Source organism: Microtus oregoni, unplaced genomic scaffold (assembly GCF_018167655.1).
Source record: "Microtus oregoni isolate MIOR12 unplaced genomic scaffold, Mior012 000025F_ref0000491, whole genome shotgun sequence".
Lineage (NCBI taxonomy): Eukaryota > Metazoa > Chordata > Mammalia > Rodentia > Cricetidae > Microtus > Microtus oregoni.
The window spans coordinates 10,804,667-10,818,373 of NW_024543084.1; the positions used below are offsets into that span (position 1 = coordinate 10,804,667).

General features: G+C 49.8%; 1 protein-coding gene across 1 annotated transcript in view; it reads left to right on the forward strand.

Moving 5' to 3' along the window:
- Positions 1-13,385, forward strand: part of Adamts13 (ADAM metallopeptidase with thrombospondin type 1 motif 13) — a 32,948-nt gene extending 19,563 nt beyond the window's left edge. The window contains 10 exon segments of the mRNA XM_041674496.1: positions 595-781; positions 1,613-1,733; positions 4,949-5,078; positions 5,139-5,308; positions 8,052-8,299; positions 9,019-9,331; positions 9,989-10,135; positions 10,429-10,605; positions 12,367-12,551; positions 13,109-13,385. Coding sequence (XP_041530430.1) covers positions 595-781; positions 1,613-1,733; positions 4,949-5,078; positions 5,139-5,308; positions 8,052-8,299; positions 9,019-9,331; positions 9,989-10,135; positions 10,429-10,605; positions 12,367-12,551; positions 13,109-13,300 — 1,870 coding nt within the window. The 3' untranslated portion in view covers positions 13,301-13,385.
- Positions 13,386-13,707: the final 322 nt, after the last annotated feature.

The following is a 13,707-nucleotide window of genomic DNA, read 5'->3' on the forward strand; positions in this document are numbered from 1 at the left end:
GTTTCTCGTCCTCTACAACTGGGCATGAAGTGTGGTGGTGGTGGGTTGGGAGGGGCTACCCTTGCTTCTGCCAGGCAGCTGAGTAGGGCTCTGCCTTCCTACCCCCGAACCACAGGTGGAGTGTGTGGTTGGCATGCATTAAGTTCTTTTTTTAATCTTTAAATTACAACTGTGTGTGCACTCGCATACAAGCACGCACACACACACGTGCGTGCACACACACGAACACACACACACATACACACACACACACACACCTGTGAGTGAGCCATGGTGTAGGAGTGGCGCTCAGAGGATGACTTACAGCAGTCAGTTTTATCCTTCCACCTTATGGGACCCTGGGATCTGACTGTCAGGGTAGAGGCAGATGCCTTTGCCCACTGAGCCATCTCACTGTCCCAACACACAGAGTTCTTGTTGAGGAAAACCTGAGGTGTGACGAACCAGTGCTTCAGAGAAAGCTGCTGAGCTTTGCTTTTTAATGGGATCTATGTATTAGAATCCTAGATACCCCCATCCAGCCTCAGGAGTTAGGCTGTACCTCCCGCTAGGCAGCAGGGCCATAGCCTGATGACAGCCACATGTCATCTTCAGACCAGAGGTATCAGGCCCTGACCCTTGCATGCCCACCTGTGAAGATCTGGCCTCAAGAAATGTGACATATGTGCCCAGAGTGGGTGACTTGCAGGACGCAGCCACTGCAGGTCCCTGTCTCACAGATGAGACTGCACCTACGCTGGAGCCCTGTTTCAGGACCACATGTTCTCCAGGTTGGGGCCAGGTGAGTGGATGGCGAAGGAGGGTGGCCAGGATTCCTGGGTCCTTTCTTAGCTGGGAGAATGAAAAATATAGGTTGTCATCTTCCTTCAGGCCAGAGTGAGGACTCTGTCCTTCTCAGGACAGACACACTTAAAGTGCCTCTGAAAGGGGCAAGCCAGGCTGAGAAAAAATAGAGCCCACTAGAAGTATCTGAGAGGGGATCATTTGAACCAAATCCAGGGCCTTCAGCGTGCTAGGCAAACATTCTACCACTGAGCTACATCCCTAGTCCTTTTCTTCATCTATTTTAAATTTTGAGACAGTGTCTCACTAAATTGCTCAAGTTGGCCTTGAACTATCTTTAGCCCACATAGCCACTGAGCTTCCAATCCTCCTGCCCAGGCCTCCTGAGTTGTAGGGATCACAGGCCTGTGCCACCAAGCACAGCAAGCAAAGAGTTCATCCAGTTGCTATGAGAGTAATTCTTCCATCTTTTGCCCATCAGCCTTCAGGGTGATGATGTTGCTCTCAGGCTGGAAGGCCCTGGATTCGTATGGGCTAGGAACTGCAGGGCCAAGCATGCTTACAAATCCGCTCCTGATCCTTAGTTTCCAGTCCCATCCTTTACAGAGAACACTTGGAACGATAAGGAGCCTGCACAGGCCAAAGTGAGGCACACAGTGAGGGCTTTACCAGGGGCAGGACATAAACCTCTCTAGAGAACAGAAGTGGATGATCCCTGGTGTGTTTGAAATATTCCCTCTTGCCTCCCAAAATGGAGAGGAGCTGGGGAGCTGGGAGCTCAGAGGCAGAGGTGAGAATGCCAAACTCACCTGCTCATTGCTTTCTTTAGCTGGACACTGTGTCTCTAGGAGAGGAGGCTCCAACCACTGCAGGCAGTGACAAGCCAGGAGCTCAGGCAGTGCATGTGTGGACTCCTGTGATGGGGCTGTGTTCCACCTCTTGTGGGCAAGGTGAGACTGGGGACACTCACGAAACCTCTCTTATTTCTTATCTACTCACCTTCTGCCTAGACCAGTGTTAAAGGAGGGGCTACCAGGAAAGATAAACTATGTGAGTATGGCACTCAGTAAGTCCACTAAATGTGTTCCATGCCTGACTCAAAGAGAAAGATAAATCCTAGAAAGACTGGCACCCAAGAGTGTGCCCCTGAAGTCCTACAGAGCTGTGCGCAAACCGACCACCAAAGTTGAAAGCTGTTTAAAGGTACATTTTAAAAAAAAGGTGTTGTTCTAAAACTAAACCTCAATCTTACAATTTTACCAATAAAGACTCAGGAGTCAGATGCTAGGGTGGAAACCTGCTCACTCAGAGAGGCCGAGGAGCAACCAGCTGACCTTCCTTCTTAGCCAGTGTCCCAGAGAAGAGAGCTTCTCTTCCAGTCCCAAACCAGAAAGGCTGCCAAACTCAAAGTCCCTCCCTACTGCTTCCTGTGCATTTCTTTTTTCTTTCTTTCTTTCTTTTTTTTTTTTTTTTCGAGACAGGGTTTCTCTGTGGTTTTGGAGCCTGTCCTGGAACTAGCTCTTGTAGACCAGGCTGGTCTCGAACTCACAGAGATCCGCCTGCCTCTGCCTCCCGAGTGCTGGGATTAAAGGTGTGTGCCACCATGGCCCGGCCTTCCTGTGCATTTCTCTATCTGCTTTTCTGACTCCCTCTTACTCTCATGGCTACTTCTTGTCAACTAGTTGCTGACTCTCCCTCTTGACCCGAGGCTGATTTTATTTAATAAGCACAATCTCACGGTTCATCGTGTGATCATGTATCCCACAAGAAAAAAAGTGTTCTGTCTTTCCTATTGTGGAAAACAACCACATACCCCTTAGCTATGTAAAAATATTTATTTATGTATACGCTCCTGTGTATACGTCTGTGCATCATGTATGTGCAGCCATGAAGGTCAAAAGAAGCATCAGATCTCCTCGAACTGGAGTTACAGATGACTCTGAGCTGCTGGGTGGGGGTGCCAGGGACCAAGCCCATGTCCACTGCAAGAGCAGTAAGCACTCTTAACCACTGAACCATCTCACCAGCCCTAATCAGTAACATTTTAAGTGTTTCACTCAGTGGCATTCATCATATCCACCGTGTTATGAAGCCATCATCACCATCCATCTCCAGAACATTCCACCCTTCCAGACTAGACCCTGTCTTCGTTAAACACCAACACCCACCACCTCCCAGCCCCTGATCGCCCACATTTTAGTTTCACTCTCTGTGGATTTGGCTCTCACGGACCTTAGCCATGTGGAGTGCGTCATTCTGTGACTGGCTCCTGTTGCCTAGGTTCAGACATGCTGTAATGGCGTCAGAATTCCTTCTTGGCCCCAAAGAATGTTTCACTGTAGAGCTGGACTGTGCTGTTTCTGTCACCTGTGCATGGCCGGACACCTACTAGCAGCCTCCCTTCTGCTTTTGTTGGCATAACTGCTCTGCACATGCGCCTATATCCCACAGCCTGGTTCTTGGTTCTTCTGGTGAGCACAGGAAGAAGGATTGCAAAGTCATGTTGCCATGGCATGCTTAACTTTTGCAGGCCCCTCTGCATTGCTTTTCGGAGTGGAATTTTTTTGTTTTTGTTTTTGGAATGGAATTTTACATCCCTATCAGCAGGGCACAGGGTCCCAGTTTCTCCACATCTTTATTAATATTTGCTGTTTTCTAAATTTTCAATAGCCATTTTATGGGGCTGAGAAGGGTGTGAGGAGACACACAATGTCGTGAAACAACCCTAACCACTTGCTTACCCAAACACATCTGTTTAGAACTGACCAGAAAGAGATTCCTAAGGGATGGATGGAGAAAACCAACCCTAGCAGTACTTTTCTGATAGACACAGCAGGATCTCAGGTAGTTCAGGTTGTTGTCTAACTGTGTAGTCAAGAATGACCTGGAATTCCTTCCTGCCTCCATCTCTTGAGTGTTGGGATTGTAGACTTGTGCCAGCATGTATAGTGCTGATTTATTAGATGTCTAATTGTGTGTGTGTGTGTGTGTGTGTGTATGTGTGTGTGTATGTGTGTGTGTGCAAGGGTTTGTGCACTTGAGTGCAGGTGCAGCAGAGGCCGGAGGAAGACATCAGAACCCCTGGGGCTGGAGTTACAGGCTGCTATGAGTTGCCTGACTTGGGTTCTGAGGATTGAATGTGGGTCCTCTGAAAGTGCATAATGAGCTCTTAACCACAGACCCCTCTCCTCTCCTGTCTACATATCAGTTTTTGTGCCGTGCTAGGGATTGAATCCAGGACTTTGTGCATGACAGGCAAGCACTCTACCCTGACCCTCAAGAGATACTCTTTTTTTTTTTTTTTTTTTTGGTTTTTCGAGACAGGGTTTCTCTGTGGCTTTGGAGCCTGGCCTGGAACTAGCTCTTGTAGACCAGGCTGGTCTCGAACTCACAGAGATCCGCCTGCCTCTGCCTCCCGAGTGCTGGGATTAAAGGCGTGCGCCACCACCGCCCGGCAAGAGATACTCTTTTTTTTTTTTTTAAATGTCTTCTTCCTTTTGGTTTTTTGTTTATTTGTTTGTTTTGTTTTTTTGGTTTCTCCTCTCTCTCTCTCTTTCTTTCTTTTCACCTTTTTTTTTTTTCCCAGACAGGATTTGCCTGTATAACCTTGGCTGTCCTGGAACTAGCTCTGTAGACCAGGCTAACCTCAAACTCACAGAGCTCTACCTGCCTCTGCCTTGCAAGTGCTGAGATTAAAGGCATGCGCCACCACTACCTGGCTTTATTTATTCTTATTCTTCCACTTTTTCACACATACACATGTGTACATATGTTATTTTTTCCACAGCAAGTTCCCCTCCTACTTTTATATCTTTTTGTTTGTTTATTTGTGGCCATCACCTTTAAGTAGGATTGCTTGCATGAGCATGGGTAGAGGCCAAGAGACAATGTGACAGCAATGTCTAACGTGCTTCGTAACAACAGCAGCAGCTCCGGGCAGCAGGCATCTCACTTCCTTCATTATGCAATCTCTATAAATGATTCTGCTAGGTAGATACCGTTATATGGAAACCAGAGGATCAGAGAGGTTAAGTCAGTTGTCCAAGTGCACACAGCTGGTAAGTCTCAGATGGACCTTGGCTTTGGAGCTGACCAGGGAACAAATGCTGTGGTCCTCACCAAGCTGGCCTTCTGGGTCAACAGCATCCCTGCTCCCCCTGAGCAGGTCTGACGGAGCTGCATTTCCTATGCATGGATTCTGTCCTCAAGATGCCTGTCCAGGAAGAGCTATGTGACTTGGCCAGCAAGCCTTCGAGTCGGTGGGAGGTCTGCCAGGCTGGCCCATGTCCTGCTAGGTGAGCTGGGGATGGAGTGCAGGGAAAGAAGTCTGACCCCATGGTTGGTCTCCTATGAAGCCTTGGCATTCTCGTTGTGGTACCATGCCCAGTGATCTGTGGAGGGGGATGGGTGCCAGTGGCTGTTCATTGTATGCAGCTGGACCACGGCCACCCTGTATCTCTACCTCACTCAAAGTGCTAGCCAGTACCTAGGCCATCCCCCTTCAAGGACTGCAACCCTGAGCCCTGTCCTAACATAACCTATCCCTGAGAACTTTGCCTGAGAGATAGGCAGTCCTGGATCTGCATTCAGCTCTGCCACCACCCCCAGATTATGTACCTTTGTGGGGCCTGGGATGGTAATGATGCAGGCACATTTTTTTTTTGCCTTTCAGTCTTAAGAATACTTTTTATTGTGCAAAAACATCTGTCACAGTCATTCTGACATAAATATGCTACTTTTTATACAATGTATATGTCTAAAATTTATATTTTCACAATACCAAAAATTTCTTGTGACTTCCAGGGAGCCAAATTGAAGGATCCACATTAAACAGGTCAGATACACTCCTCTCAATTCCCTGGCCCTAGGGCACATTTTTTTAAAAAAAATCTATTTATTTAATTTTTATGAGACAGGATCTTACTACGTGGCCCTGGCTGGCCTAGAATTTGGTATGTAGACCAGTCTGGCCTAGAACTCACAGAGATCTACTTACCTTTGCCTCAAAGGTGTATGCCACTACTCATGGCCACTTTTTTTTTTACAACTTTTTTTTTATGTTTATTTATTATTATGTCTACAATATTCTGTCTGCGTGTATGCTTGCAGGCCAGAAGAGGGCACCAGATCTCATTACAGATGGTTTGAGCCACCATGTGGTTGCTGGGAATTGAACTCAGGACCTTTGGAAGAGCAGACAATGCTCTTAACCACTGAGCCATCTCTCCAGCCCCGACTTTTTTTTTTTTTAATACTGGGGCTTTGTCCATCTAAACAAGCACTCTATCACTGAGCTATATTCCCAGCTCCCCTTTTACTTTTATGTCAAGACAGGGTCTCACTAAGCTACACACTAACTTCATTATGTAGCCCAGGTAGGCCTTTAACTTATGACCCTTCTGCCTGAGCTTCCCAAGGCTCGTGTGAGCTGGCCGGCCCATTCAAGCACATATGTTGATGGAACATTGATTCATTGCACACTCATTACTGAACACCTACTATGCCCAGGTGCTATCTGCAGCCAGAGGGCACAGCAATGACAAAGGAGAAAGATGTCCTGGCCCTTCTGGAACTGACACTGGGGGTGATGGACAATGAACGAGACAGTGTGATAAGCAGTGTTTGGGACAACAGAGCCAACCGTGGTGGCTAGGAAAGTCGGCATGGCTGATGGCAGGTTCCGGGGTGAGGCCAGTGCTAGGATTTCCATTACAGACAGCCACCCTTGCAGGTTCCTTATTGTACCCCAACTTTTCCCCTCCTGCCTTTGCCCTGGGCTTCCCCTTCTGTGAAGTGGGTTGGTTTAAATACGCTGTCCACTTTCCTGAGCCTCCTGGTGGAACAAAAGCTCTCCATGCCCTTTCCAACTTATTTCTTCCCACTGGAGAAATGAGGGGAAGGCATGTGGCCCTTTGGGTTCCGCTAACTTCAATTCTTCCCAGGTGGCGTTATAAGCTGGCAGCCTGTAGTGTGAGCTGTGGGGGAGGGCTCGCACGGAGAATCCTGTACTGTGCCCAGGCTCATGGAGAGGATAACGACGAAGAGATCCTGCCTGATACCCAGTGCCAGGGGTTGCCTCTTCCCGAGTCCCATGAGACCTGCAGCCCGGAGCCCTGTCCTCCCAGGTGAAGGTGGGGTATAGTGTGGGAGGGTTATGCCCAGTGCACAGACTCCAGGCAGGACTCCTGGAGATTGTAAGACACAGTAATAGCTCAGAAACACTGCAGAAAACAGGGCTGCTTGGAAGGCCAAGCTGGATGTAGGAGCTGAGGTTCAAGGACAATGGCTGGTGGGCTGTCAGTTCTACAGGCACAACAGTGGGAGGGCCTGCAGGCTCTGTGTATGGGAAGGCAGGGATGCCGTTCCCTGCAGAAATGGAGGAGCTACCACCGCAGCCTGTCAGGTTTTCTTTTCATCAGATATGTGTAATGATTTAAAATATTATAGCTTAGAAATTACTTGACATCCAAAGCACATGTAACTTGTCCTTTGTTTTTGCTAAACAGTCTGTGTGCCTGTATTTTTCTTGCATGTTATATTTACAATTGATCTATGGTTTGGTTTTGTTGGTTTTTTTTTTATAAGACAGTGTCTTATGTAGGCCAGGCTAGCCTCAAATTCTCTATGTAGCTGAAGAAAACCTCGTATTCTTGAGCCTCAGGCCTTCACTTCCCAAGTGCTGGGATTTTAGGCATGTGCCACCACACCCAGCTAAATATTTCTTTCTTTGTTTATCTTTTAAATGGGAACAGCATGCACACATGAGCTCTGGTTACCACTGGGATGTTGAGTGGCCACTGTAACGAGCACCGATCTGTCTGTGGTCTCTCTTCTTTCTAGGGCTCTAGTTTCTCAGCCAGGTATGATTCTGCCTCAAAGAGCACATGGACAACTTTAGTTTAATGCTCACCACTAGGGACATTTGCTATTGGCTCCTAGTGGGCAGAAACTAGTCATGCCCATATGCAGTGTGCAGGACAGGTCCCTCAGGACAAAGGGCCATGCAGGGTTAGATGTCACTGGTGGCAAGGTGTAGGTCACATGCTCCTGAGGTGGGGTGTTGATGTGGCTCATACCATTGTCCAGGGTCCCAGGGTCCCAAAGCAGTACTGGGCCAACCAATGACATGAGCAACATTGTAGTTCATGAGGTCAGTGGAAACCCATGGCCAGCTAGGCATTTCAGTGGCTAGGGAATTGTGCAGACCATTGTTGAAGGAACTGGCGGTTCTTCAAGAGTCCCCCACAAGTGACCTAGCCTCCACAAAGGCCCAGCTGTCATTGGGGTCATTGGAGTCTGCTCTTCCTGCAGATGGAAAATCCTGTCCCTTGGCCCGTGCTCAGCCAGCTGCGGCCTTGGCACTGCCACACGAATGGTGGCTTGCATGCGGCTTGACCAAGGCCATGACAGTGAGGTGGATGAAGCTTTCTGTAAGGCTCTGGTGCGGCCCCAGGCCAGAGTCCCCTGCCTCATTACTGACTGTGCCTACCGGTGGCACATCAGCACCTGGACAGAGGTAAGAGCAGCCTGGTACCAGGAGCTCTAGCTGGCACTAAGCAAGGCATCCACAAAGGGTCTGTGCATGAGGGGGCCTGTGGTGCTGATTCATTATGACCGTTGGAAGGAGGGGAGTGTCTGCTGTGGTGCATACTCAGAGCCAGGGACACAGCAAGGCATGGAGACCCCCAGCTGGGCTGAGAGAAGTCTGGCATCTGCAGATACTGGGAGCCTCATTACCAGAGACCAGTGTCATCTTGTGACAAGCACCAGAAAATCACCAGAGAGATGAGGGCAGGTCAAGCTTGGTTCCTCTGGGAGGATCTCACTCATGGTGGTAGACAGCACAGACAGCACAGACGGGATAAACTGTAGTCCTTGGGGGCCTGCTCCCCACCTCACCTAACCTTGGTCGGAAGGAATCTGGATATCAAATAAAGAAAGGACAAACATGTACTTTAGGGTCAAATGAGCTATAGGTAGAGAAGGCCACCCTGGACCCTTCTTTAAGGCTCTGAGGGACAAAGAGGCTGAGACAGAGATGGCTGGACCCTGAGACCAGAATCTCAGGTCTTGTATACATGTGAGGCCCCAAAAGGCATCTCTTTAGCTCTAATGTCCTCATCTGTACGGCAGAGACACCTGTCATTTACCGGGGTATGAAGGGGTGACATCACATCACATTGTCCTGTGGTCTCTTGAGAGGGTCACCATGATCTTCCACCTCTTTCCTGACAGTGCTCCGTCTCCTGTGGGGATGGCATCCAGCGCCGGCATGATACCTGCCTTGGACCCCAGGCCCAAGTGCCTGTGCCAGCCAGCTTCTGCCAGCACCTACCCAAGCCAGTGACAGTGAGGGGCTGCTGGGCTGGACCCTGCGCAGGGCAGGAGACCCCCAGCTCACTGGCCCATAAGGAAGCTACTCTTCCCAGCCAGACGCAGGCTGCTGTTACTGTTGCTTCTCTGGAGTGGTCCCAGACCCAACCCCAAGGCCACACCCTTTTTCCAGTCTCCCAGTCTCTGGGGATCCAGGAAAACCTGGAAGAGTATGGTTAGGTTTCTTCCTGCTTCCGTTGGGGAAGTTGGCGTCTTGACCTGGGCAAGTGCTCAGGCACTAGACCATGTGCCACTGGGCCCGGGGCCTCCTGTGCTTTTCATGGTTAAATGTGTACACTTGTGTTTATTTATGTGTACATAGGGGCAGGTGTGTGTGTGTGTGTGTGTGTGTGTGTGTGTGTGTGTGTAGGCCAGAGGACAACCTTGGGTGTCATTCCTCAGACAGGGTCTCTCATTGGCTTGGAGCTTACCCAAGTAGGTTAGGCTGGCTGGCTGAGCCCCAGGGATCCACCTGTCTCTGCCTCCCCAGTGCACCTCCATACCCGCCCTTTAAAATCTATGTTCTGGGGGTTGGACTCTGGTCCTCATGCTTTCAAGAAAGCACTTTACTGACTACGCCATCGCCCCAGTTCAGAAGTCACACTTTTACTTCTATCCACTTCAAATAACCTGAAGGTTGCAGGGTCAGGAGCTCAGATCTGTGCAGACGCAAGCCCACACAGCACACTGCCTCCTTTCCCCTGAAGCACTCAGAAATGGCCTGGCGTGGTGACTGATGCTCTGACTCACAGCCCCCATCTCACCCTTTGCCAGCCCTCACTTTCAGCCCTGCTCTGCTCTGGTCGCCTAACTTCCCTTTTGCCCTCTGTAGGTGCCTGTGGAAGGCAGTACCTGGAACCCACGGGAACAATTGACATGCGAGGTCAAGGGCAGGTAGACTGTGTGGTGGCCATTGGGCGGCCTCTGGGTGAAGTGGTGACCGTCCAAATCCTCGAGAGCACCCTCAAGTGTAGTGCAGGTACATCCAGAGGCAGGCAGGCAACTGCTGGGCTTGGGGACCTGTGGCACAATTCCAACATATCCGTTTTTGGCAGGATGTCCCTGTTTGGCATTTTTAAGGCTGTCTCATGACTGGCATGTGGGGATGTCCCTTTATAAGACAGGAAACTGGGGGTATGAGAGCTTTGGTGACATGGCCCCTACGTAGTCACATTAGCCAGTAAGAGAGAGAGTGGTTGTTTGAACTCAGCCCTGAGTCACTGTTGCTGACTTGAGTGGGGTGCTGGTTTCTCACTCTCCTGCCCTTTCTAGGGGAGCTGTTGCTGCTTTGGGGTAGGTTCACATGGAGGAAGATATGCTGGAAGATATCTGGCATGACTTTCAGCACCAAAACCAACACATTGGTGGTGAGGCAACATCGTGTGCAGCAAGGACGGGGAGTGCTGCTACGGTATTGGAGCCAACCTGCCCCAGGGACCTTCTACAGAGGTACGCCAGGCGCCTGGGCCTCCCCACATTCTCACTGGGGAGCTGGGGAGCTAGGCCTAGGTTGCTGTGGGCAGGGCATTTTCTTTCTTTCCTTTTAAAAAAAGGGTTTTTTTTTTGTTTATTATATATACAATGTTCTACCTGCATATATATATGCTTGGATCCCAGACAAGGGTACCATATCTCATTAGATGGTATGAGGTACCATGTGGTTGCTAGGAATTGATCTCAGGACCCCTGGAAGAACAGCCTGTGCTCTTAACTTCTGAGCTTTCTCTCCAGCCAATGCACAGGGCATTTTCAACAGGGTCATGGGCAGGCCAGGAGGGAGCTGGCCAAGCTGGAAACTGGGAGCAGGCAATATCTTCCAAATGGTCAGGATGGGTTTCCTTTGTGGCCGTGAAGCTGGATAGGTGGAATTGATATGGTCCACATCATTGTTCCATCCCTCAGGCTACTGCCCCATTCCCTTGACCTTGGTTCTCAACTCTTTCAAGGTCCTCTCAGGTCAGTGAGCCACTTTCCCTCAGCCTGCTTCCTGTGACTTAGTGTGTACGCTAGCACCCACAAGAAAGATGCCCGCACTACATACTGCTCAGACAGAGGGCATCTCATGGATTCCTGTTTTACACAGAGCCCAAACAGTGTCCTCTGTGAGCCCTCTCGATCACCTTAGAGGTTTGATGTAGAAGCCCAAGGTGACTGAAGATGTCTTTTACCTTGCCGATTCCAGATGTTTCTGCCACATCTGAAAGTGGTACAACAGGGCATGGCCTCTGCAAAGGCTTAGTGTGAACGTGTTACCCTTTTCTGCAGCTGCCACCAGCAGTAAGCTGTGCTAGTGGCCAAGTGCACAGGTGCTGGGGTCCTCCTGGGAAGCCCGGTGGCTTTCTTCTCATTGCCTCTCACTTCTCACATGCAGACAGTCCGTCTTACAGGAAGCTTAAGTGCAGGCAAGTGGGGTTCACCAACTACCGATGATAGCCGTGAGCAGCATAACTGAAACCCAACGTTTCTGCCAGTTTTGTATTTTAAGTCTTTGTGGTATAAGTTCATTGAATCCTCTTTTTTAATATATAAAATGTTCTGTCTGCATGTGTGCCCGCAGGCCAAAAGAGGGCACCATATCTTGTTATAGATGGTTGTGAGCCATCATGTGGTTGCTGGTAATTGAACTCAGGACCTATGGAAGAACAATCAATGCTCTTAACCACTGAGCCATCTCTCCAGCCCCCACTGAATTCTCTTTTAAAATTCCCTGCCTAAAGCATGCCACTGTTCCCTTCTCCTCACAGTGGAGGGAACCAAAGCTTGGAACATTTCCGTCCCTTCAATTTATTATGATTTATTATTATTATGATTGTGTGTGTCTGATGTATGTATGGGGGCATGTGTATGGCATGGTGTGGGTGTGGAGGACAGTGGGCAATTCCACGGAGTCAATTTTCTCCTTTCGTCTTTATGTGATCAGCTCTCCTTTCCCTTAAAAAAAAAAATTGTTTTGTGTGTGTGTTGTCAGGCAGAGGGCGGTGTCAGAGGTTCTTTCCCACCATGTGGGTCTTACCAATCAGACTCAAGCTGTCAGGCTCGCACATAGCACTTCAGCTGTGGAGCCACCCCCACCTCCCCTTTCGGATCACTGCCTGATGCTAGTCTATTAGAAGCGGTCTGAACGAAGGCTCAGCAGCGGTGGGGGAAGGGAGTCCGCTAGGGACCCTCTGGTGGTCCACAGCCAGCCAATCTGCTTGTTCTTGCCTGTAGAATGTGACAGGCAGCTCTTTGGACCTCGGGGTGAAATTATGAGCCCCCAACGGAGCCCAGATGGGAGGAATACAAGGAGCTGCCGGCTCTTCATCAGTGTGGCCCCACAGGCCCGCATTGCCATCCGTGCCCTGGCCAGTGACATGGGCACTGCTTCTGAGAGGATCAATGCCAACTATGTCTCGGTGAGGTCACCAGGATGGGGACAGAAATGGGGTGACTTTTAATATGCTTCTGGAGAGCTGTCTCTAGGAAGGAGAACGGGGATGGTGGGTTTAGGGAACCCTTTCAGTTTATTTCTCACCCCAAACTTCAAAATTATTTGAAAGAATGGGAAAGAGGGTTTCCTCCACACTAACTCACCAGCAAATGCTTGCTACTCCACCTGCAAGAACCAAGAGAGAAAACCTTTCCTGGGGTAGACTGCCTGTTGACCAGGGTGGAAGCATCATGTTCAGGCCTGGTATTTTTTTTTTTTTCCAGAAGAGCATAGGTAGGGTTGCGGGTTTGTGTGCTCTGCAAGATATCAGATCACCCCATAATCAGGCCTGGGCAGGATTCCAGCTCTGGCACCTGGCTGTGTATCCTAGGGAAGCGGCCCAAAGCCTTTGAACTTCAGTTGGAATGGCATGTCCCTCATGGGGGCTCCTGTGAGAATCAAACATGGTTCTGAGTAGCCAGGAGTCTATAAATTTAGATAATGGTCACTCATGGTTTCTACTGGCTACTTGCTTCTCCCCAGATCAGAGATATCCACAGCCTGAGGACCACAACATTTTGGGGGCAGCAGGCACTCTTCTGGGAGTCCGAAAGCAGCGAGGCTGAACTGGAGTTTAGCCCTGGTTTCCTGGAGGCTCATGTCAGCCTCCAGGGTCAGTACTGGACCATCCCACCGAGGACACCAGAACAGGACAACAGTCTGACTCTGTCCTAGAGTTCTCTCCAACCGCCAGAAGCCAGAAAGGGAGGCAACCCTCCACTTAAGTGACCAGCCCCGGAGCGTGCAACACTAGCCTCTTTTTTTTTTTTTTTTTTTTGGTTTTTCGAGACAGGGTTTCTCTGTGGTTTTGGAGCCTGTCCTGGAACTAGCTCTTGTAGACCAGGCTGGTCTTGAACTCAGAGATCCGCCTGCCTCTGCCTCCCGAGTGCTGGGATTAAAGGCGTGCGCCACCACCACCCGGCAACACTAGCCTCTTGAGAGGTTCTAACGCCTGCCAGCCTTAGGGAATCTCTTTCAGGGACTTTTCCAGGTGCAGAAGGGCTGGGGCTGGGAGGTGGAGATCGGGAAAAGCAGTCCCAGCCCCAGTAGCTAATAAAGGATACAGGAAACCTGACTGGCGT